We start from the raw sequence: 27,166 nt of genomic DNA, 5'->3' as shown, positions 1-27,166 counted from the left end.
CTTATTTCCATGGAACATGCAATTTATTTTATAAATCTTGCTTCTGTGATTTTGTCTCCAATTTTTGTGTTTGCAGTAAAGTTTGCTGCACTTCTGATAAACCTACTGTGTTCCATCTGACAAAAAAATGTGTGTGTGTGCGTGTGCGTGTGCGTGTGTGTGCGTGTGCGTGCATGGGTGTGTGCATGCGCACTTGCGCATGTTTGTTTTGTGGTACTTTACAGTTTTACTCAATCACAGAAGCTGTTTATAAAAAGGTAAACATTCAGATAATGTATAGTGTAATACCATTACATGTAAACACCTCTGTTTCTAAGAGCCATCATATTTTGCGATATTGTGTGTGCCTGTCTGTGCTGCCACTTGGTCAGTAATTACTTTTTTGTATCATTGTTTGATTACAAGCTATTCTTAACACATTTCTATATTAAGTAATAAACATTGTTGTCTGTTTCCTGCCAGTTCATGGCTGTGGAATTAGTTTTAATTCAATACATAAGCAATAACAGGCCTGACTCAATATGTATGAAAGGGCAACCGTGTGTATGTGCGTGCCCGCAGGAGCTTCTCTCTCTCTCTCTCTCTCTCTCTCTCTCTCTCTCTCTCTCACACACACCCACCCACACACACACACACACACACAGTGAATGAGTAATGAATACCAGTTATATTAGAAAGAATGCCACAGAATGAGTGTATAGGCTTGGTTATTGATGTAGTAAATGTTTGGAGGTAAAGAAAACTGTTTCATAACCTTTGAAGGCACAATGGTTTTCTTCTCTTGAAGAACACAGCGGAAAGTGACAGTGAGAATGTTTTATCATTTTTTGTCAATCTAATAAACAAAGTATTGTCACCTGCTTATCGCCCAGGAAATTGTTCACAACAAAGTGGAATACCATTCATGAATGACATTTTCCCGTTTGCTGACTTTTGCTCCTTCTGTTCATATAGTACAGTACAAAATACAATTTATTGTTCCCATTTGCAACTCATATCTGATCTTACATTTACTCTACAGAAAGCACTGTTGGAACGACAACGTATTAGTGAAGGTCTGGTGGGCACTATTGTCGGAGAAGGAGAAGTCGACATTGAGGAGATGAAGCTACTAGAGGTACGTATACAGCATGAAATGGTTGCTAAGTTAGTTTGACATTCTGATTGTGGTGTAGCAGTTGTCCGATAAATTCAGTTGTCAGGCATAGTAATACCCCTTTTGATGTGGAAGCCATCAGATGAGTGTCAAGAAGAATTACAGGTTGTCTGTCATGTTCTGGAAGTTCTACTAAAGTAAAAGCTATTGTAATAATTTATCACTGAGTTTTGTGTTGCAATATTTTTGTTCTATGTTGTGTTTTAGAAAATAATGTAATTTAATGGCAGTGAGCTGGATTCATGAGTAGCGGTCTATCAAAAGTGCAAGAGAGTATAAAGATTGTTTTGAAGAAAATGAGGAGAATTTTGGCAATTTGGAGTGCTCCCAATATCTTAAATTTTAATGTCGTAGACCATCTTCTTGGTTGTCATTTTCTCTCTGTCATTTCAACTCCCACTGCTAAAGACATTGTCAGGTACTCCACATATTAGTATCTAAATTTTCCTACATTAATTTCTTCAAAACATTCAACTCTTTGTTGATAACTGTAACAAGAATAAAAGTACAATTTGCCCATACCTGTGCTTCAGTCAACATATTGCAATGTCACATGAAATTTATCAAAGATCACCAAGTTAGAACTTTATGGGTTGTGGAGCTTGGTGATGAAATAGTTCACAAATGAAATGCTCTCAGATAATAAGTAGTAAACCTTCAGAAAACTTCAGTTTTGGAGAATTGTATTTAGTGCTTACCTGGTTGCCACCGACAGTCTTATTTTTCTTTCTTTATTTTGGCCAACTATGAACGATGTGAGTTCAACTCTCTCTTTTTTTTTCCTACCTTTGACTGTTGCCCAATGCTCCTGCATTCATTTCTGGTGTTGTTATTCTCTCCCCTTGGTCCACACATTCTCTTTCTTCAACTTCGGCTTTACCTGGAAACCTTTGTGTGTATTGAGTTTTTCCTTGCATGTATCATACGCCTGGAGAAATTTTCAGTTCTCGTAGATTTTTTTTAAAATTTCTTTGAACTGTGTCTCTTCGGTTTACTTATCTTGAAAGTAGGGTAATATCCTATTAGATATCCTTCCTGGATTCATTTTTGTCACTTATCTTCTGCTTGTTCTTATATAATTGGTGGTTGTGACACCTTCTCTGTTTGCTGTTTCATTTGAAAGGGCCTAGAGATTTTTTTCAAAACCTTTCTTTCTTTGGCCTCGTGTTTCTCCATTAAACTTTGGTTGTTCAGTGTAAGGCTCTCTGCTGCACATAAGATCCTCCAGATGAATGGCAATGCAGTAGTGTCATATTTGGGTGTTTAAGAATATCGACACTGGACTCGCATTCAGGAGGACAACAGTTCAATCCTGCGTCCAGCCGTCCTGATTTAGGTTTTCCGTGATTTTCCTAGATCACTTCAGGCAAATGTTGAGATGCTTCCTTTGAAAGGACATGGCCGATTTCCTTCCCCATCCTTCCCTAATCCGAGCTCGTGTTCCGTCTCTAATGTCCTCGTTGTCGACGGGATGTTAAACACTAATCTCCTCCTCCTAAGAATATTGAATGTAGATGACTTAAGGTGGTAGGTAGGGCATTTCAGTTTTATTAATATGTGACATGAAGGCTTCTTTCTCTGATTAATTATGCTCCATCTATTCACCTCTGTATTTAAAACTTTTTGCCTGCATAATTTCTCCTAGTCAGAACTCAAGTTCTCATGGTGCTGATTTTATGCTTTTCACAAAGTGCATCTTCTCGTAGGAGATTCAAAGCCCAACTTTCACTGCCTGTATCTTCATCTCTAATTTTATTGACTTATCGTTGAACTCATGTTCCTACAGCTGGGTATTAATGCTTCTTTCAGCTATTCAGTCACCTAATTTGTTGACAATGAGAGCGATTGTCATCCAGATCATTTTCATTTCTCCTCACAATAGGTGGGTCCCACTCATACCCCCTTGATAAAACTGTTCGGTTGGTGCCTAAATTCATAATTCATAGTATTTTTCCACAAGTTTAATAAGCACAACAGGTACAAACAACGGAGCCATTAGTCATCAATGATATGTTCTCCTTTACTATCTACAACAGTCTCCCAATGCCGGGATAGCTTTTCCACGACTGTAGAAATTGCGTGGTTTGAGGCAAAGAACACATTGAGCCATGTTAGGAGTGCGTTTTCATCCGGAAAGGGAGTTCCTCTGAAGGTTGTTTGACAGAGCGTGGAAAAAGATGAAAATCTGAGAGCACAAGATCAGGTGAATAAGGTGGGTGCAGAATGACATCCCAGCCCAACTCCAGTATGGTGTTCTTTTTTCAGTGTAGCAGAATGTGAGTGGGTGTTACTGTGGAGTAGCATCACTTCACACAATCTTTCTGGTCGTTGTTGTCGTATTGCATCTGTAAGATGTCTGGGTAATTGACAATAAGTGTTAGCAGTGACAGTTACACCTTGGGAAAGCAATTATAGTGCACCTCACCATCGCTGTTCAACCAGTTGCATATCATTACCTTTAGTGGCTACCTTAAGTCTTTGTACGGGGAGTTGCTCCTTTGTTTGGGCTCAGACATTTAGCATAAAGACGTAATTTCTCATCGTCAGTAATGATACAGCATAATAATGGTTGATTTGCACACGAGCCAAGTGATGACAAGCAATAAAATATGCTCGTATGACCACCCACAGATTTTTTTAAATTTTGGCTTAGAGCAGTTAGTACCCATACACCTGCACAATGGTGGAATGATCAGTTCATCACATTTGCAATTCTCGAGTACGCTCACATGGATGGTTGTGGATTAATGCACTGAAATTATCTTCACCTAACCCCAAAGGTCTTCCTGAACACGGAGAGTCACTAATGTCAAAACGATCCTCCTTACCTGCAGTGACATATCCCCGTCCACAGCGCAAATGTTTCTGCCTGCCTCCAATTCTGTCACCCCTCTACTAAACTCAAACAGAAGAATATGTTAGAAATGTGCCAATTTCTCCTCTTGGCATTCCATTTCCTAGCATCCACAGCTCCACTCATCATCTCCAGAAGACAAAGTGGCAGTATATAAACTCAAATACAATAGTGAACTACAAATAAAAAATGACAATTGGTGAATGAACCTAGAGGTAATGGAATATCAATATGGAAAATAAAAACGTTATGAACTTATGCACCAACCTAATATTAGTTCCGAAAGCTAGACTAGACTAGTGTCACGTATTTTTCTGTGCCCTTGTTGGGCAGCACTCAAATTTTGCCTCCTGTACGTAAGTACTCTGGACATATTCTAAAGTGTGGGATCTATTTTTTCTGTCTTCATTTGATCAACAGGAAATTTTGTTCTGTGCAGGTTAGTAATGAACATTTTCAGTGAGGTGTAACTTTAATGCTGATTCATCAAATTCTTTGGGACCATGTAAGCCAGAGCTACTCTGTCGCAGAACAAGCCAAAGCATAATTCGTGTAATGCCACTAAGAAAATTAATATTGAAGGTTATAAAAATTTAAGATTGTGTACACAATAGATAGTATGTTGCAGTGTGAGACTTTACACTACTGTGAAGGAACTCCCAAATACACTGTCTGACAAAAGAAGTGAAAGACCCAGAAGACATGATTGGATGTAATTCGGTTCACATATATACCATCGATGGGCATGTAAGTGGTTATATTTCCAATGCCCTGGACCTCCTGTAATATTTTTTGTCATGCGGCACTGTCGACCGGACAGCCATTGGGTATGACTTCGGGTTACGGGTGGTAGTGACTGTCAGAACTCTGACACCACAGCAGTACATAGCAAACATCAGTTGTCTTCACCTGTTCTCTCTTGTGCGACAGTGTTCTTGCACATGTGCTGTGTGTATCCATGAATTACAGACGTGTGACATGGAGATACTCCCTTGGTCACTGAGAACCCCAGATCATTCCCTGACTGAACTCGTTTTGTGACAAAGTTGGATATCAACCCCTGCCCCAGTGCCAGTCTCCAGGATCTTGAAGCCCACAAACAAGAATAAAAAAAAGCCTCAGAAGAGGATACAAAAGCTTTATGACACCTCAAGCTGAATCAATGGATGTATCCAGGTCAGAGTGGGTGCAACATCATCTATATCTACATCTATGTACATACTCCATGAACCATCATACTGTGCATGGAAGAGTCTACATTGTACTACTTCTAGTCATTTCCTCTCCCGTTCCACTTGCAAATAGAGTGAGGGAAAAATGACTGTCTGAAAGCCTCTGTACGACCGCTAATTTCTCACATCTTACCTTCACAGTCATTATATGCAATGTACATTGGCAGCAGTAGAATCTTTATACAGTAGCCTCAGATTCCAGTTCTATAAATTTCTGCAATAGTGCCTTGTGAAAAGAGTGACGTTTTCCCTCTGGGGATTCCCATTTGAGTTCGTGAAACATTTCTGTTATACTTGCATGCTGATCAAACCTGCCGGTAACAAATCTAGGAACATGCCTCTGGATTTCTTCGATGTCTTCCTTTAATCTGACCTAGTGGGGATCCCAAAGACTTCGACAGAATTATAGAATGGTTCACACTAGTATTCTGTATGCTGAATCCTTTACACATCATGTACATTTTTCCAAAATTCTCTCAATAAAACAAAGTAGAGCATTCGTCTTCCCTACTATCATCCTTCGTAACAATCTGCAATCTTTTTATTTGATTGATGTGACTGTCAAGCTGCACCCTGCTAATGCTGTATTCAAACGTTGCATGCTTGTTTTTTCTACTCATCCACATTAACTTACATTTTTCTTCATGTCAAGCAAGCTGCCATTCAACACATCAACTCAAAATTCTGTCTAAATCATCTTGTATACTCCTACGCAACTCAATGACGACACCCGCCTGTACACCATGGCGTCATCAGCAAACAGCTGTAAAGTGCTAGCCAACATGTCCCTCAGATCATTTATGTATATAGAGAATAAGAGTGGTTGTATAACACTTCCCTGAGGCACTACTGATAATACCCTTGTCTCTGAAGCTCACTCACAAGGTGTCTTTGAGCCTTTTGTATCTGGGAAGCTACTCAGTGTAGACTACCACATGAGAAAAGGGCAAGACGAGTTTTGCACAAGCACTTCTGTTTAATTCCACACTGATTTGTGAACAGAAGTTGTTTTGTCTCAATGAAATTTATTGTATTTGAGCTTAGAATGTTCAGGAATTCTGCAGCAAACTGATGTTGAGAATATTGGTCTGTAATTATGCAGTTCACTTTTTTTTTTATTTTCTTATCTACAGGAATCACCTGCACTGTTTTCCAGTCGTTTGGGACTTTTTGCTGGGCAAGAGAATCGTGATAAGTGTGGGCTAAGTAAGGGGCAGATGCAGCAGACATCTCTGTGCACAGTTGCCAGTTTCTACAGCCTCCATTCAGGAGCCTGTATGATGGCCAAATTATGGTATCTTTGTGCAAGTCTCCTGTGTGACTGAGTTTCTAAACTTGAAATTTAAAACTTATGCTTTCCTTTTGCTGTCTTCTATTGCCACCCCAGATTGGTCAATGAGTGACCTGGTAAAACTCTCTGACCCGGCTAACGATTTTACGTACGACCAGAAATCTTTCGGGTTCTTGGCAAGATCTTTTGCTAAGGTAAAACGGTGGAAGTTGTTGTACACTTTGTGCATCGATCTTCTTATAGGTGCATGAATTTCTACTGGCTTTTGCCTGTTGACATATGTGCACTCTTTTTTTGGAAGTGCGAGTATGTCAGTCTCTGTTTCTTCAGCCTTTTCTGAATTCGATCATTAAACCACGAATGGTCCTTTTGTCCTTAATCCACTTACTTGTCAAGTACGTATCCAGAGCACAATTTACAATCAGTTTAAACTTTACCCATAATCTCTCTGTGTTCCTCATACTGGAGCTAAATGATATCTGGTCATTGTTTAAGTGGGATGTCAACAGCTGCTTATCTGCTTTGTCTAGCAGAAACACTTTACTGGTCTTCTTGATGGAATTATTAACTTTAGTAACCATTGTCGCTATGATGACATCGTGATCACCAACGTATCTCCTTACTGGCACTGTTGATAAGTGTCCTTATACCCCCAGTCTCTTTGTAAATTTGGCTTGCTGTTGTAGTCACTGAAATAATATCACGTACCCTATCAGTCTGTCAAATTTTATTTCATTTGCTCCTCCCCTTTAGGGTGCTTCACTTCTTTTTGTCAGGCAGTATAAAATAAAAGAAGTGTGCCACAAAAAAGCCTTTCACTTGGATAGATCATCAATCTCTTTTTCAGTTGTGTTAGAAGTCTATTGAAAATGAAATCTGCAAAATACTGTGTACCTTTCTGTATGTTGTTTGGAAAGGTGTCATACAAATGGAAATCATTTTCTCATGTTGTGTTAATTTCTTTCTTTTTTTCTTGTTCATGTTGTGATATAGTCTTCATGGAGTGACTTTGTTGCTTAATTTTGAATGAGTCCGTACTATTAATCTCAAATCTAACAAATATATTTGAAGAAATGGCCATGTTAGGATTATGAGACCCTCAGATGACAACCTGCACAGAGCCGTCAAACTGACACATCACATTGCGCTGACTGCCCTTTATTCACTTCTTTTTGTCAGGCAGTATAAAATAAAGGAAGTGTGCCACAAAAAAGCCTTTCACTTGGATAGATCATCAAACTCTTTTTTCAGTCATGTTATAAGTCTGTTGAGAATCCTTCGTGAATGCACGTAGTTTCCCGAAAATATGAAAACCGTAGGCTGTGACAGATGATTCTGCCCGAGATAATGAAAGGAAGACTTTCAAGAGAGATCCTCATCTATGTCTCACCCTTAATAATTTAAAATGTTTGACTTTTGTGATCATTTTATTACCATATGATAAGAAAACTGTATGTTGGTGAAGTTACACGAGGATATGGTGAAATAGTGTTTCTTCTTTGCTTCTCCTTTTTTTTTTTTTCTCTGCGCTTTTTGGTGTCTGTAGTATGTACAGTAGTTTTAAACCCTTTAGAGTGCTATAAATATTTTTATTGGATAACAAGAACTGTTTCACAATGTTGGCACACAACTATCACCCACTTTTCATTTACAATGCCAAAATATTCCATGATCATTTGTAGTTTCATCGATTTTTACAGTCAATACGTCCAATTTTTATACACCAACATAGACTGCAATGTTATAATATTGTGGTGCATGTTTATGTACTGGTGAAAAATGCTGTGTGCAAAATGAATTATGTTTTGTGCAGAAGAACAGACCCATTGGAGGGTACTTTTTATATAGAAAATAATTTTTCATTGTGTGTTTGATGACCTGTACCCTAAAAAAGTTTTATGTCCTGCCTAGATTGAAAATATTACTCACACTAGGAGTGATTTCTGTTCCATCAGACTATTTTTGAATCTTTGTGTGTTGGCTACAAGAGTAGGTCATCCAGTTTTACAAGCAATATGCACACTAATAATTTAGACTGGAGACCCTTCAATGAAATGCAGAAGGGTTGAGTTGTAGACAAGCACACGCAAAAGAGATTTAAAACTGTTGTAGCTTTTAGACATGGTTGGTCTCCTGTACTGCCAAATTAACAACAATATGGAAAAGGTAGATTGCTACTCACCATATATAGGAGACATTGAGTTGCAGACAGGCGTATTGAAAAAGACTGCTAAAGTATTAAAGCCTTTGCAGAAAGTCCTCCTCCTGCAGTAAAAAACACGCACTTTCATACACTCACAACTCTCACACAAACGGCTACTGACTCCTAAATTATTTGGGTCTGCCAGAACTTTCCTTCTATTTCAATATGCATGTTATAAATTGATGGGTTTCTCCTGTAACAGACATACACAGATCTAAAGTACAGTGGAACAGAGAAGAGCACTAAAATTTGTTGTACAGCTGTTGATTGCAGATTTCCTCCAAAAAAGACAATATTTCGATTTTTGCCAAGCCCTCATTGTTATGACTAGTGTGCATTCATGCACATTCATATTAACTGGCAAGTTCAGGATACTGACATTTTTCTCTCTAATGAACTTTGGTGGGATGTTATCATTAGTAGTTTTGCTCTCTAGAAGCTGTGATGGCAGTAACACCATTCTGCTGAAACTTAATCATAATTGCATAAAATAAGAGGTTCTTTCAGTACACATGATAATTTATTGCATCAGAATCACCTAATTACCACAGTATTCACATTACCAGTTTCGGCAATTTATTGCTGTCCTCAGATGGAGGATTAATCCACAAACAAGTTCATCACAAATTGTAAATGTTCTGAACATCATTAAAAGATATGAAACGTGTCAATGAAATATATGTTATTGTCGGATGGTGAAAGAGACTGCAATTAAAATATCGCCGTGTGTATGTCAACGAAATATACTTTATGGTGTTGAATGTTCGCTTGTGTCTGTGTATGTGCGGATGGATATGTGTGTGTGTGTGTGTGTGTGTGTGTGTGTGTGTGTGTGTGTGTGTGTGTGTGTGTGTGTGTGTGTGTGTGTGTGTGTGTGTGTGCGAGTATATACCTGTCCCTTTTTTCCTTTTTTCCCCTTTAGGTAAGTCTTTACGTTCCCAGGATTGGAATGACTCCTTACCCTCTCCCTTAAAATCCACATCCTTTCGTCTTTCCCTCTCCTTCCTTCTTTCCTGAAGAAGCAACCATTGGTTGTGAAAGCTTGAATTTTGTGTGTATGTTTGTGTTTGTTTGTGTGTCTATCGACCTGCCAGCACTTTCGTTTGGTAGGTCACATCAACTACATATAAAAACATAGATGATGTCACTTACCAAACAAAAGCGCTGGCAGGTCGATAGACACACAAACAAACACAAACATACACACAAAATTCTAGCTTTCGCAACCAAGGGTTGCTTCTTCAGGAAAGAGGGAAGGAGAGGGTAAGGAGTCATTCCAATCCCGGGATAGAAAACTTACCTTAGGGGGGAAAAAAGATAGATATACAACCGCACACACACACACACTCACATCCATCCGCCCCTACACAGACACTAGCAGACATTTGTATTAAAAACAAAGATTCCAAGACTTACCAAGCGGGAAAGCGCCGGTAGATAGCCACAATGAATAAAACACACACACAGAATTTCGAGCTTTCGCAACCGGCGGCTGCTTCGTCAGGAAAGAGGGAAGGAAAAGGAAAGATGAAAGGATGTGGGTTTTAAGGGAGAGGCTAAGGAGTCATTCCAATCCCGGGAGCAGAAAGACTTACCTTAGGGGGAAAAAAGGATACGTATACACTGGCGCGCGCGCGCGCGCCCACACACACACACACACACACACACACACACACACACACACACACACACCCATCCACACATACACAGACGCAAGCAGCCGCCGGTTGCGAAAGCTCGAAATTCTGTGTGTGTGTTTTATTCATTGTGCCTACCTACCGGCGCTTTCCCGCTTGGTTAGAAAGAAACTTCCACATGGGAAAAATATATTAAAAACAAAGATTCCAAGACTTACCAAGCGTGAAAGCGCCGATAGATAGGCACAATGAATAAAATTGTAGGGATGTTGTAAGGTTGACATGGTATTAGAAGGTGGAAAGGGTAATATGAGGTTAAAGTGAAAATAAATAGAAATATATATAGGGAGAGATAAACGTGTGAAAAAAGTTGAAAAAGTGTTGGTTTGAGATGAGCTAAGTTGATCCTGTGCTGAACTTAGGTTGGTGAACAACAATAGGTGCAAAGGTTAGGTAGTTGTGTTGTCTCCAAAACACGTTAAAGGGTGGGGAAATACAGGAAAATTTCAAAAAAAAATTCTCGAAAAAAAGTTTCGAAAAATAAAAATTCGAAAAAAGTTTCGAAAAAAATTGACGTTGACCTCCATCTGTCCAAAGTCCAGCTTCACACATCCGTCCACATCAAACCCACCAACAAGCAACAATACCTCCATTATGACACCTGCCACCCATTCCATATCAAACGGTCCCTTCCCTACAGCCTAGGCCTCCGTGGCAAACGTATCTGCTCCAGTCCTGAATCCCTGGACCATTACACCAGCAACCTGAAAACAGCTTTCGCATCCCGCAACTACTCTCCTGACCTGGTACAGAAGCAGATAACCAGAGCCACTTCCTCATCCCCTCAAACCCAGAACCTCTCACAGAAGAACCCCAAAAGTGCCCCACTTGTGACAGGATACTTCCCGGGACTGGATCAGACTCTGAATGTGGCTCTCCAGCAGGGATACGACTTCCTAAAATCCTGCCCCGAAATGAGATCCATCTTTCATGAAATCCTCCCCACTCCACCAAGAGTGTCTTTCTGTCATCCACCTAACCTTCGTAACCTCTTGGTTCATCCCTATGAAATCCCCAAACCACCTTCCCTACCCTCTGGCTCCTACCCTTTCAACCGCCCCCGATGTAAAACCTGTCCTATGCACCCTCCCACCACCACCTACTCCAGTCCTGTAACCTGGAACGTGTACACGATCAAAGGCAGAGCCACGTGTGAAAGCACCCACGTGATTTACCAACTGACCTGCCTACACTGTGATGCTTTCTATGTGGGAATGACCAGCAACAAACTGTCCATTCGCATGAATGGACACAGGCAGACAGTGTTTGTTGGTAATGAGGATCACCCTGTGGCTAAACATGCCTTGGTGCACGGCCAGCACTTCTTGGCACAGTGTTACACCGTCTGAGTTATCTGGATACTTCCCACCAACACCAACCTATCCGAACTCCGGAGATGAGAACTTGCCCTTCAATATATCCTCTCTTCTCGTTATCCACCAGGCCTCAATCTCCGCTAATTTCAAGTTGCCGCCACTCATACCTCACCTGTCATTCAACATCATCTTTGCCTCCACACTTCCGCCTCGACTTACATCTCTGCCCATCCTCTGTGCCTTTAAATATGTCTGCTTGTGTCTGTGTATGCATGGATGGATATGTGTGTGTGTGTGTGTGTGTGTGTGTGTGTGTGTGTGTGTGTGTGTGGGCGCGCGCGCGCGCGCGCGAGTATATACCTATGCTTTTTTCCCGCTAAGGTAAGTCTTTCCGCTCCCGGGATTGGAATGACTCCTTACCCTCTCCCTTAAAACCTACATCCTTTCATCTTTCCTTTTCCTTCCCTCTTTCCTGATGAAGCAGCCGCCGATTGCGAAAGCTCAATATATATGGAAGACTTACCAAGCGGGAAAGCGCTGGTAGACAGGCACAATAAAATACACACAAACACACACACAAAATGAAATATGTCTGCTTATGTCTGTATATGTATGGATGGATATGTGTGTGTGTGTGTGTGTGTGTGTGTGTCAGTGTGTGGGCGCGCGCGCGAGTATATACCTATTCTTTTTTCACCCTAAGGTAAGTCTTTCTGCTCCCGGGATTGGAATGACTCCTTACCCTCTCCCTTAAAACCCACATCCTTTCATCTTTCCTTTTCCTTCCCTCTTTCCTGACGAAGCAACCGCCTGTTGCGAAAGCCGTAATTTTGTGTGTGTGTTTGTGTGTATTTTATTTTACCTGTCTACCGGTGCTTTCCCGCTTGGTAAGTCTTGGATTCTTTGTTTTTAATATATTTTTTTCCCCATGTGGAAGTTTCTTTCTATTTTAAAAACAAAGATGATGGGACTTACCAAACAAAAGTACTGGCAGGTCGATAGACACACAAACATACACACAAAATTCTAGCTTTCGCAACCAAAGGTTGCTTCTTCAAGAAAGAGGGAAGGAGAGGGAAAGACGAAAGGATGTGGGTTTTAAGGGAGAGGGTAAGGAGTCATTCTAATCCCAGTAGCGGGAAGACTTACCTTAGGGGGAAAAAAGGACAGGTGCACACACACACACACACACACACACACACACACACACACACACACATCCATCCGCACATACACAGACACAAGCACAGACTTGTGTCTGTGTATGTGCGGATGGAAATGTGTGTGTGTGTGTGTGCGAGTGTACACCTGTCCTTTTTCCCCCTAAGGTAAGTCTTTCCGCTCCCAGCATTAGAATGACTCCTTACCACCTCCCTTAAAACCCACATCCTTTTGTCTTTCCCTCTCCTTCCCTCTTTCCTGAAGAAGCAACCTTTGGTTGCGAAAGCTAGAATTTTGTGTGTTTGTTTGTGTGTCTATCGACCTGCCAGCGCTTTTGTTTGGTAAGTCCCATCATCTTTGTTTTTAGATATATTTTTCCCACGTGGAATGTTTCCCTCTATTATATATCACTAATTTGAACCCAACAATTATGTTTGTTATTGTTACTGTTGCATTTCGAAACTTTTTCTGTTGTCTTATCTTCTCTCTCTGTGTTTGCCAGTAGTTTCAATTTGTACTCACCTTCTCCTTTTTGCCGTAATCTACTATACAATTTTATCCCGCCTATATATACTCAATAATACTTAACCCACTTACAAACCATATCAAAAAAAAAAAAATTTCCACTTTCAGCACTGCCGCTACTATAAAAATCAACCATTTCTAGTTCACTAACAGTTCCTTTCACCTATTAAACAACCTTTTCGGCTAGTTCTAATAAGTTTCGCTTTATTTCCATTTCCGTTTTTCCCATGTCACTGATCATTTTAGCCGCTTCCCACAGGTTGTAACGTCATTATTTCTTCGTCAGACAATTGTTATCCTCATTTTCTTAATCTGCCACCACAAAACCACTCCTTTTAATACATTTACACGTAGTTTTTTTTTCGAAATTTTCCCTAATTTCTCCAACCTTTAACGTGTTTTAGCAGTAACACAACCACCTAATCTTTATGCACATCGTTGTCTACCAACCCAAGTTCACCACAGGATCAATATAGCCCTGCTTTAACCAACACGTTTTCGCCTTTTTTCACACCAGTTCTCCAGTTGCTTTCTAGTTCACCTTTATCTCTCCTTTTTATTTTCATTTTCATTTCAGCCTCATGTTCCACCTTCTAATACCATGTCACCCTCACAACACTCCCACAACAACCCCATTAAGTTTTATTTACATTCCCTCCGCAAACATGCCTTCGCCCTAGCCAGATTACGCTCTCATATTTTATTTTCTCAGGTTTGGCTGACATTTGGTATTACCCCCAAAGGCAGGCTTGTGTCTGTGTATGTGAGGATGGATATGTGTGTGTGTGTGTGTGTGTGTGTGTGTGTGTGTGTGTGTGTGTGTGTGCACGAGTTTACACCTGTCCTTTTTCCCCCCTAAGGTAAGTCTTTCCGCTCCCGGGATTAGAATGACTCCTTACCCTCTCCCTTAAAACCCACATCCTTTCGTGTTTCCCTCTCCTTCCCTCTTTCCTGAAGAAGCAACCTTTGGTTGTGAAAGCTAGAATTTTGTGTGTATGTTTGTTTTTGTTTGTGTGTCTATCGACCTGCCAGCACTCTTGTTTGGTAAGTCCCATCATCTTTGTTTTTAGATATATTTTTCCCACGTGGAATGTTTCCCTCTATTATATATATTGGATAAAAAATTTGTAGTGTCATATCATGGCTCAAGTTTAAAAGAATAGTTGACCATGCACTTGATAGATATGTACCTAGTGGAACAGTTCATTATGGGAGGGACCCTCCGTAGTATACAGTCACCGAAATAGAGATTACTGCATAATAGGTGTAAAACGATGTGTAGGACTGTAGATAGATAGAAGTTGAATGAAACATGTTTGGCTGTCAAGAGAGCAATGCCTGATGCCTTCAATGGCTACCATAGCAGAATATTGTCAAATGATATTTCACAACACCCAAGGAAGTTCTGGTCATATGTGAAGGCTGTTATTGTCACCAAAGTTAATGTCCAGTCCCTAGCGAATGAGACAGGACCTGAAATTGAGGGTAGCACAGCAAAAGCTGAAATGCTTAATTCCATTTTCAAATGTTCCTTTACAAAGGAAAACCCAGGAAAATTGCCCCTGTTTATATCTTGTATCACAGAAAAAGTGAGTGGAATCAATATTAGTGTCGCTGGTTTTGAGAAATAGAAAATCAAAGAAAATTTAAGGCCCAAAGGAATCCCTATCGGAACCTATGTTGAATTTGCTAACTAACGTATCAAAGATCCCTCAAACAAAAAAACCTTGCCCAGTAGTTGGAAGACAGCACAGTTCACAAGCGTCTATAAGGTGGATAGTAGAACTGAAGTACACACTACCACACAATATCCTTGAGCTTGAGGATATATTCTGAGCTCAAAGATAATGAGGCATTCTGAACAGAATGACCTCCTCCATACCATCTAGCATGGGTTCTGAAAACATTGATGATGTGAAAACTAACTTGGCATAAATGCAGTATATTTTTATTTCCAAAAAAATCTGACTCATTACCATACCTACTTGAGGACTTTTTGTTAGGGACAATGCAGCATGTTACCATGGATGGAGAGTCATCATCAGTTGTAGAAGTAATTTCAGTTGTGCCTCAGGAAAGTGTATTAGGACCCTTGCTATTCATGTTGTGTATTAATGACCTTGTGAACAACATTGATAGTAACCTTAGACTTTTTTGCAGATGATGCAGTTATCTATAACAAAGTAATATCTGAAAGGGTCTGCATAAATATTCAGTCAGATCTTGATAAGATTTCAAACTGGTGTGAAGATTGGCAACTTGCTTTAAATTTTCAAAATGTAAAATTGTGTAAATTAAAAAAGTGGTATCCTATGACTATAATACATAATATATAATATAGTATGACTATAATATATATAATATATGACTATAATATCAGTGAGTTACAATTGGAATCAGTCAATTCGTACAAATACCTGGGTGTAACACTTTGTAGGTGGAATGATCACATAGGCTTCAGTTGCAGGTTGCAGACTTCAGTTCATTTGTAGAATACTGGGCAAGTGCAATCAGGCTACAAAGAAGATTGCTTACAAATCACTAGTGCGTTCCATTCTAGAAAATTGCTCAAGTGTGTGTGATCCATACCAGATAGGACTAATGGGGCATAGTGGACGTATACACAGAAGGGCAGCATGAATGGTCACAGGTTTGTTTGATCTTTGGGAGAGTGTCACAGAAATGCTGAAGAAACTGGACTAACAGACTCTTGAAGATAGACGTGTACTGTCCTGAGAAAGTCTACTAACAGAGTTTCAAGAACTGGCTTGATGACTCTATGAATGTACTACAACCACCTGCATACTGCTGACAATTGGATTGTGAGTACAGGATTAGAATAATTACAGCACACACAGAGGCATTCAGTCATTCTTCCTGTGCTGCACATGTGGTGAATGGAATGGAAAGAGTCCCTAATAACTGGTACAATGAGACTTGCCCTCTGCCATGCAGTTCTTCTCAGTGGTCTGCAGAGTGTGTATGTAGATCCTACATGTAGAGATAGGCAATGCAGGGCGGACAACAGCACACTCCATGTCCACTTGCTAAATGCAAGTTTTGAAAGGTAATAGATTAAAAGCACAAGTAAAAAAAGTTATAAAGATTTTTCAAAACAACTAGTATAAAAAAATTATTTGCATACACCAGAAACTGACTTATCATAATAAATGTAGACTTTGTGTGTGTGTGTGTGTGTGTGTGTGTGTGTGTGTGTGTGTGTGTGTGCGCGCGTGCGCATGTGCGTGCGCTTATCACCTTATGACAGCCACTGGTATATGTGTACATTTTGGGTATTATTTATTTTTTAAAAATTGTTGTTTTACACTTGCTTGTGCTTTTAAGATCTTTAAAAGTTGCATTTAACAAACATAAGTGGATATAATGTGTCCTGCTGTCCATCTTACTTTGTTTATGTCCTTAGTCCCTGCCCACATCCCCATTTCCTGTACCTCTCTGTTTCATAACTCCTGTATAAAGAGCTCATGGCAGTATTTAATCCATATTTCATGGACATATTTTATACCATTTGATGATGATCAGAATACATAAAAATTGAGTGTTGTTGTTGTTGTTGTCTTCAGTCCTGAGACTGGTTTGATGCAGCTCTCCATGCTACTCTATCCTGTGCAATCTGCTTCATCTCCCAGTACCTACTGCAACCTACATCCTTCTGAATCTGCTTAGTGTATTCATCTCTTGAAATTGAGTAGGTTCATCATAATTTACCTGCTTGTGGATTAATTATCACATCTGAAGATGGCAATAAATTGTCAGAACTGGTAATGTGAACATTATAGTAATGAAATGATCTCAATGTAATAAATTATTACATATTCATTTATAAGATCACATGCTTCCGTTTGACAATATGTCATGTCTCAGAAAATTGTTACATTATGTTTGTGTTGTTTGTGATGTCTTTATCTTCATTTTCAAACAAGAAGGTTCATCAAACAGGTTGGTGAGTGATAAACACCAAAGAGTAGAATTTGGTAAAGCAATGGGGATATCGCAGAGCAAGATGTGGCTGTGATTGAGATTCTGGACTCGCTTTAGAAAGGCCTGTAGTTCAGATTCCTTCCAGGTTTAGCTTTTCCAAGGCGCTGAGGCACTGCTTGAGGCAATTGTCAGGGTCACAGTTAATTGCCTTCCCCATGCTTGCCCTGCCTGAGTATTTGCTGTCTGTAGTGATGTCTTCATTGATGGTATATTGCATCCTAAATTTTGCCACTGTTTAAAAGGAACGTCAGAAATGCCATCCCCGCTGCACTGAAGAGTAAGGCCATGGACAAATTATAAGTAGTCTCTGAATGTACATCTGTCACATTTAGAACATTATTTTGTGAAATATATCTCAGCTCAGTCAACCAGTTAATTGTACTGGTATTAATAATGTATCTGTTTAGCAGCTGTTAAGGATTTTAATTTTACAAGGGATATTGATGTAGAATCCCCAACTCTGACAAGCCATGTTGAAAACACATCTTATAACATACAGCACTCTCCCTTTCTGTTTCTCTAGACTGATATTCATAACCATGGAATGTTTTCACATGGACAGGAGTTGTAAATTTTGGAGCTTTCTGAAGTTATCAATTCTTGTTTGTAGCCAATATGTCAATAGCTATGCTGACAATCTCCTCCCGGGACTGATGTTACAGGCAGAGGATTGTGCACTAAGAATGGATTTTTTTAAACTGATTCTGTGGGATGACTGCCCACCCATACAAAATCCAGAAAAATTGCTCGATTTCTACTCAGATACAACATCCAGTGTGTATCACACACATTGATCTCAGTATAAGATCTTGAGAAGCTCCTGTGGTGGCAAGTTCTTTTGACAGCTGAGGAGAGATGTACTCAGTGCCAGTGATAAATTTTCAGTAAACCAGATTCGGTTTTCAGCAAACACTGCCCTCCCTATAATCACAAAATGAGGTACATACAACACGATGAGAAACCTGGTACAAACTCATGAGTTTCTGCACAGTCTATGAGGTGAAAGCGTATAAAGAAAGAACTATTGAATAGTTACATAGCATTCAAATTTGTCTGACTGAAGAAATGCTGACAGAGTAGTTGCACTACTGAAGTCTGAGCCCAGTATCTGAGAGCACCTGCAATAAAAGCAAATGAATGTGGATTGTGCTGACAGTGAATTTCAGTTATAAATAGTGCACGTACCTGAAAACGTACAGTAGTCCAGTTGGAGACTGGGAAGCACATCTGAGATAATTGATCATAGTCCTGGCGATATGTCAAAATACTGTCCTAAAAATAAGTTCAAAATTAGTCTTTCAGGGCATTATCCGTTTTTTAATAGGTTTACCCATGTGAACACAGTTTCTCACAGTGAAATTCTTAAATAAATGCTTCATGGATTTGTTACTATATCATTGTTCAGTCAGTTTGAAAGATTTCTGCATGCTGCACAGAACACAGACACTACATTAAATACTGGAGTTTCAATAAATCTGCTGATACCAATCACAGCCACATGAACAAACACGATTTTTTAAATCCTGTCTTGTGCGTCAACGTACGGCTTCATGGATTTGTTACTATATCATTGTTCAGTCAGTTTGAAAGATTTCTGCATGCTGCACAGAACACAGACACTACATTAAATACTGGAGTTTCAATAAATCTGCTGATACCAATCACAGCCACATGAACAAACACGATTTTTTAAATCCTGTCTTGTGCGTCAACGTACTGGAATTCTGGCATCAAAGAAGTTGTTGAGATCAGACTGTGACAGTGACTATAAGGGTAATGGTGCTTGGGAATTGGCACTTGTTATGGAAAGGCAGTAGGGAAGTAAGCTGAGTTATCCACCAAATAATGAAATCAGTACCATTACTGGTCTTCTTTCATTACAGACACTGATATAATCTCTGGCAGCAAATGGAAACTTCATAATTTCTTCATGACACAATGGGCAAACTACTTAAAATACCTCATCACCTACAGACAATTCCTGATGATGAAGATGGAGGGAGACATTGAAACCTTCAGACTACATACAAATCTGACAGGGCAAGAAATCCATGAAGCATTTATCCGAGGTGTAATCTTTTAGCAATAAGTTTTCAAAGGTCTCACTTTCTGAAGTAGTGATTGCTTTGTAAACATTTTTTAGTTATGAACATACACCACTACTTTTATACCTATTTATCACTACTAATGTGACCTTTTTGCTTCCCAGAGTATGAAACTTGTTAGCTCCTCTTATATACCTAGAAAAAATCAAGTTTCTGGAAACTCCTGTATGGCACAGAAACAGTGAAAAGAGTATATCTAACTACAGATATATAGTTGAGATGTGAGGTGGTGGACTGTACATGACTAAGGTCAAACTCATTCCTAGGTTTTTTATGGAGTCTCTTTTCAGAGTTAACAGACCTTTGCATATGCACAGATGTGCATGCATGTCTAATGCGCAGTAGCTGAACTGTATCATGGGCAGTTTCACTTACTCCTGCTATTTTTCCTTCTTTCCTCCTCCCCCCCCCCCCCCCCCCCCTCACCACTTCCCATCTTCTTTAAAAATATAGTTACATTAGTTAATGTAACCATTTAAAGCATCGTAGCACCCAGAAAGTCTGTATCTGATACCACCCACCATCCCTCACCTTAGACTTAATGGATGAGCATCTGAATTCATAGAATTTCATCATCTGTGGTGCAATTTAGTGTGGTTTCTGCCCCACAGTGGCTTTGGAGACTGAATAAATATTGATTTTACCAGCTTAGTGCCTCAGCCCGAATTTTGTGTAAGTGTGTGTCATGGAAGAGGCAATACATTGAGCAAAAGAACTCGTATATTACTCAGAGGGTAATCTATTTTCCTGGCACAGACATTTCATCCTCCCTGCAACATAATAACTTTTACATCGCAATGTTTTACATTTGCCAGCAGTTAAAATTTAAATTCCTTTGTTCTTTATGATTTTATGTATATTAAATATTAATTTCCCCATGTTGCAAATATATGGATTGAATTACTTATATTATCACAGATTTCTTTCATATGAATGAGAACAACTTATTACTTTCCTCTCAAAGTTTTTGTCACCTCTTTAAGTAAGATCTTATGTTAAATGTGATGCATTTTGTGGTTAGAATTAATGTGTTTAACAGTGCCAGTAGAAAGAGAGCATGTATCCAATCCCGTACAGAGAATGCGAGAGAAGGAATGGCAGTGGTGATGCTTTGCACTCGTGTTTTCCGCAGTGGTTGTCACCAAAGTTCCTGCAGCATTGCAGCCAGCGACAAGCGGCGCGTGCTCCCGGTTAGTGCGTCACAGAGAAATGGCCAAGGCCAGCTTTAACATTCATCTCCTCGGTGGCACCATGTGGCAGTTCTGGATTCTGGCACACATGGTCAGAGAGGATCCCAACAGGCCCTGGAACTGGCTGTGCATCCTCATATTTACTGTCACTTGCGAGTGAGGCCATTTTGGTCTCTAGATGTTCCTGTTATTGCATGTATCATATCTATGACTGCCTCTGTGTAATGACTACTGCTATGTTAGTTGAAGCATACACACATTCACCGTACACAGATTTTTCTGGATTTTGTTTCTATTTTTCTGTAAATAACACCTGAAGTGTAAGAACGACAGAGAACTAACACATAAGATAATATGAGGTCCCTCTGCAATATTTGATTCACATTCTAGGTGTTGAAACAGTAATTTTTGTAACACATTCTTCTTGTTATTGATGGCAAATGTTCAACAAGATAGAGTTGCTGTTTACACAACTGAAAAACCATTCATCTTTGCATTTAATTGAAGATCTAATCTCCTACACTTTCTACTTATAATTACTTTATCTCTGCACTTTTGTCATTTCTCATGTCACTATGGATGACAATTATCTTATTATGTTTATTTTGAATTTATTGTGACTTGTTTTATGTATACATTCCATAGAACCAACACAGAATTGCAGTAGAACAGAGGACACTCAGTTTAGAGAACTACCGTGTTTTTTTTTTATGCCAGTCAATTGAAGCCATCACATACAGAAACAAATTGTTCTTCTACTTGCATATTCTTTGTTAGATGTATATTCTTAAATGAACCAAATTATTTGATTTACCTTTTTTACGCTTAATCTAGTTTCGTGTTACGCAGGTGGATGAAACATATTGAATCATTGAGTATCTTCATCCAAAGCAGACAATTTTAATAGGCGGCTCTAGTGTGTTGTTAAATGTATATTATTGCGTCCTCTTCCTCTTCTTCTTCTTCTTCTTCTTCTCTTTTTTTTTTTTTTTTTTTTTTTTTTTTTTTTTTTTTTTTTTTTTTTTTTGCTATCATACAAATAATTTGGTGCTCTTAAATATAGTGTGGCAGTTGGTTTTGTATTCAGTTAACTCAACAATCAGGGCTTACGTATTTCACCCAAAAAAGCACATACATTATCATATGTAAATAGGGACCCAGATGTTATCTTGATAATATTATTTAAATGTGAAGACTGAATAGAACTCTCTCTCAAATACATTGTCTTTGGCATTTAGTATGATTCTTTGTTCCATCTGAGCAAAATACTTGAATGATTTTCTGTCCTATTTGTAATGTCCACACCTTTAGTCGTTCCTGTTAAATTTTGTAAGCAAGCTAGGGTCTCATTCGTGTATGCTTATTTATGTTATCCAAAGAGACCAACTGCTTCCATAAGAATTTAGGGTAAAGTATCAACACGAAATAGGTACTGTATTTATTCGAATCTAAGCCGCACTTTTTTTCCTGTTTTTGTAATCCAAAAAACCGCTTGCGACTTAGAATCGAGTGCAAAGCAAGCGGAAGTTCTGAAAAATGTTGGTAGGTGCCGCCACAACTAACTTCCGCCGTCGAATATATGTAGCGCTACACAGGCATGCTTTGTAGGCACAAAGATAAATACTGGCGCCAAAACCTCTGTGTCAGTAAATAAATAAAAAAAAAAAAAGGTGGAAGATGAGGGTTCCCCCCCCCCCCCCCCCCCCCCCCCCCCCCGTGTTTCGACCACTGCAATTTCACACATTATCCAACGAAGTAAATACAAATTCCATATTGTTCATCTTTGAATGTAACAGAATTTTCAATGTACTATGAAAATCCGTCTGGCAAGACTGCTTGGGATGTTTGTCAGTAATGGCCAATATTGTCAATAATGGTTGCTAATAGGAACCAGATGAAATGTGAATCACATACAGTATTCTCTTCACCATAAGAATAATAGGAATATAAACATTTTGCTATGTATTGTTTCGTGTTTGCTGCTATCTCATTTAAATCCTGTCTGCCTAATAAACTACGAAACTACAGTGAGACAACAGCAAACGCTGAAGAATATACGTATCGTGTCACATTTATATTCGTATTATTCTTATGCCTAATAGTGATACAGTCAGAAATGAAGCACGGCAACTGACTAGATTTTTAAATCTAAGATGACTAATTTCTGTGCAGAATTTGATGTACTAAAGAAGCGGCCGCAAAGATTTTCAAACGGAGAAAAATTTTCGCCTAACTCTCGTTCAGAATATGTTCTACCATACGCAGTCTATTATTTGGTTCTTGTTGATCATTATCAAAGAAAGCAGCAGTGTAACTAACAACAAATAGCAATCTCTTGCCATTGTTTAGCTAATGAGACGATTCCTCTCTTTTTTTTTAATTGTAAGCGGCGGTAGCGCGCACAAAAGCAAGCCATGCTGCGAGCGGCAACAGGCCGTTAACACGCACTATCAGAATACGACAGCAATGCATGACACAGTACAGTAATGCATTTTCAGCTTAGAGTGACGTAAACACCTATAACAAAGAAAACGGCACTTATCAGATCAAAGCAAAATAAGCAATCGATTCAAACCATACGAAGCATGTGAAAAAGAAGGGTACCCATATTAATACGGACGGAGCACCTGACGTATAGCAATGGCTACCTGGTAAAGCTTAACTGCTAAGCTTACGACTCAAACCTAACTACTGTAGGTGTATTGTCACTCATTCGACCTAAATTGTGTCATATTACAATGGACCAACTTTGTTCCAATTTGGAGGTGCTCCCTAAAACTCTTCCCTCTCCTTGAATTTCGAGTCTCAAATTTCAGGTGCAGCTTAGGTTCGGGAATTTTTTTTTTTTTTTTCCTTCCTTTATTTCGAGCCTCATTTCTTAGGTGCGGCTTAGATTCGAGTAAATACGGTAGACTAGTTTGGAGATGTCGCAACACTGTCTTGAAGCCATGTGAGTTTGCTTATAGGAATAATGGAAACTTGGGAAGTGATGGCATTTGGAACTATTGTGATGCTGTGGTAGGCTGTTATACATCGAGAAAACGGTATCTCTTGCAGATTGGTGATCTGCAAAGGAAAATGGAAAAAAAAGTAGAAATTGGAGACTGACTTAACCAGTGGTACAAATTATGATGCCATGTTATAAATATTAGGTCATAGGCAAGGATTTCAGATTGGACAAGGAAGGCAAAGCAAAGCTGCACTATTAGGGTGGAAGATTAGAGGAACTATATGTAAGACACTCGTCTCTCATTATTTATATTTGCATCTGTATCTCCACTCCCTGCCTCTTCCCATTACATTCATAGATAGTGCATAATAAGTTAGGTTTTTGGCAGGGTTCTGTAAAATTTGCATCTGTATCTCCACTCCCTGCCTCTTCCCATTACAGTTATAGATAGTGCATAATAAGACAGGTTTTTGGCAGGGTTCTGTATGTTCCCAGTTTTTTCCAGTTTTTGTTCTCATGGACATTATTTGAAAAGTAAGTTGAAAAAAATATTATACTTATTGGTACTTTGTGTGAGTGGAGATGGAAAGAGAAGGGGGGAGGGGATTGTCCAGCAATCTGAATATCTTTGCTGATGCTGCTGTAGTACATGGGAAAGTATCATCTTTCTTACCTTACCACCTTTGAGCCAAGCCCATTCAGCCATCTCAGTAGTAACGTCAATCACAATGATACAAAAGTAAAGATGACACAACCACCAGTCCCTAAATGGAGAAAATCTCTGATCCGGCCACGAATAGAACCCACACTCCTTCGCTTAGAAATCTGCTGCGCTGACTGTGCAGCTACCGAGGTGGACAAAGTATGATCATTGAGTGAGTGTAGAAGAATACAGTATGACTTTGAATTTCCATTTAGTGTAATGAATGGCAGTTTGTTCTAAATGTAGAAGAATGTAAGTTTATGCAGATGAATAAGAAAAACAATCCTGTATTGTTCCAATTTAGTGTTCATTGTGTGCTGCTTGACACAGAGTATTGATTAAATATGTGGGCATAACATTGCAAAGTGAAATAAAATGGAATGAACACATAAGGATGGTAGTAGGGAAGGCGAAGGGTCAGTACGGAACAAGCATGTAAGGACAGTGCTAGGGAATGCAAGTGGTCACACTTGAGTACTACTTGAATGTTTGGAGTCTGCACCAGGTTATATTAAAGCAGACATCAAAGCAGTTCAGAAGTGTGTTGCTAGATTCTTTACCATTAGGTTCAGTTATCACTAGAGTGTTACAGAGGTGATTCTTGAACTCAAATGGGGATCTCTGTGAGGAAGACAACATTCTTTTTGTGAAATGCTATTGAGGTAATTTAGAGAACAGGGATTTGCAGCTGAATGCAGAACAGTTCTGCATTCAGGTTACCACCCTATTATTCCCAAGGCAAAACTGCAGTAAGTAAGCTCTGTGCAAGTGAATTTCAAAGCTTTGTTTACAGCACAATTTCAAAGTGATAACAAGCAAACTCTTTTTTGACAAGGAGGAGAGCAGAATTCCACACAGAATTTAAGCAAAAACTCCTTCATTTACAAAGTTATTTACTGATTTAATCTCAACTGCTTCCTTAAAAACACAGTCCCAATAGCTGGAAGTGCCATGCCAGAATCTCTGTGTTTTTGTATTTCATAGGATGTCTGTAGCCAAGACAATGTTCTGCAACAGCTGATTTGCTCAGCTTTTATAAGCACACTGGTCCTCCACGGTCCTGAGTCTGACCACAAGTGCAAGACACATGACAGACACCTGTCTTATGCAGACCAAGATCATTCAGAACCCTAAGCTTAGATAGAGGTTGAAAAACAAATTTCACATCATATTTCCACAAAATATGACCAGTCTTGTTTGAGATGCTCACTGCCCAAGACAGAAAGGCCGTACACTGTGGTGCCAGCTCTACCATCATCAGTTGCTATGTGCACAATTGATTGATAGCACAATGCACGTCTCATCTGTCTTTCGCTCTATCCATTCTGATTGAAGGTGACGTCAGGATGGATTAAGTCAATTAATGAACTGTTGAGTCTGAAATGGTGTGGGTCCTGTGAATGTAGGCATGAAGTACCACTTCACGGTGAGCTGGGTGGTGGCAACTGTCAGCCTGTAAATACAAGTCAGTGTTAGTAGGATTCCTGTAAACAGCATGTCCCAATGTACCATCAACCTTCCTCCTCACCAACACATAAAATAAGTGAAGGCAGCCACCCTTTTCCATCTCCATCTTGAAACAAACTTTCAGTTGGCAAGTCATTCAAATTTTCACTGCCATGAGAACAAACAACCAAAGTATCATCTATATGTTTGGGGAAAAAAAAAAACCATGAATATTTTAAGGCCACTGACTCTGAGGCACATTCCTCGAAGTCGTCCATAAAGAAATTTGTAGTAATAGGTGATAGCGGGCTTTCCATCACAACTCCATCTCTGTGCTCATGGTACTGGTCATGGAATAAAATGTAAGTGGAAGTCAACTCTTGTCAAAATAGGTTTGTTAATTCAACATCAAACCTAACCTCAATTAACTGTAACAATCAATTGAGAGTCTTGGTAGACCCTACAACAATGAACTTTTCTGCAGGAGGCTGTTAGTCTTTCTCTTAACACTTTTTGTTGGGTCAGCACCAATCCTGTAATAAAGTGAATTCGACATTAAATATTGCAGCTTTTGAATGTAATCCTTTTTACCCAGAACAACTGTAGCATTGTCCTTGTCCATAGGTAAAGTAAGAATATCGAAATCAACTCCTAAGTGAAAGTGAAGCAGCCTTCTTGTCTGCTGTTACACACAGAAGTGACAATAGTCATGGTGTACCTCCTGATATCATATCAGACCTCCTTTTGCCTGATGCAGTGCAGCAGCTCAACATACCATGCACTCAATGTGTTATTGCCAGTCCCTTGCAGAAATATTGAGGCTTGCTGCCTCTGTAGTTGTCGATAATTGGGAAAGTGTTGCTGGTGCATGAACTGACGTCACGATTATGTCCCATAAATGTTCAATGGGATTCATGTGGGGCAATCTGGGTGACCAGACCATTCACACTATCTGTCCAAAATGTCGTGAACAGTTCTGACCTGGTGACATGGTACATTTTCATCCATAAAAATTCCACTGTAGTTTGGGAATGTGAACTCCATGAGCAAATGGTCTCATAGGAGCTAAATTATCCATTTCCAGTCAGTGATCCATGTGAAGATAGCCCATGCCATTATGGAGCTACCACCAGTTCGCACAGTGCCTTGTTGACAACTTAGGTCAATGCCTTCATGGGTTTTGCACCACAGTCAAACCCTGGCATCAGCCCTTACCAACTGAAATCCAGAATCATCTGACCAGGCCACAATTTTCCAGTCTTCTAGGGTCCATCCGATATGATAACGAGCCCAGGAGAGGCACTGCAGAAGATGTCGTGTTGTTAGCAAAGGCAC

The 27,166-nt window shown here is 39.5% G+C and overlaps 1 protein-coding gene across 5 annotated transcripts in view; it reads left to right on the top strand.

Annotated features, from left to right (window-relative positions):
- The window catches only part of LOC126293740 (serine-rich adhesin for platelets-like), a 396,910-nt gene that overhangs the window by 321,374 nt on the left and 48,370 nt on the right, over positions 1–27,166 (top strand). For 4 of the 5 annotated variants that reach the window (XM_049987087.1, XM_049987088.1, XM_049987085.1 and 1 more), the window contains one exon: positions 1,022–1,117. In XM_049987087.1, coding sequence (XP_049843044.1) covers positions 1,022–1,117 — 96 coding nt within the window. Of the gene's footprint in view, positions 1–1,021; positions 1,118–20,674; positions 22,402–27,166 lie in introns of those variants that run through there. The other variant, XM_049987089.1, reaches the window with a different exon arrangement.

The sequence above is a fragment of the Schistocerca gregaria genome, chromosome 10 (genome assembly GCF_023897955.1).
Source record: "Schistocerca gregaria isolate iqSchGreg1 chromosome 10, iqSchGreg1.2, whole genome shotgun sequence".
Lineage (NCBI taxonomy): Eukaryota > Metazoa > Arthropoda > Insecta > Orthoptera > Acrididae > Schistocerca > Schistocerca gregaria.
The sequence above is the reverse complement of the archived record's forward strand: the minus strand, read 5'-3'. Positions and strand labels throughout refer to the sequence as shown.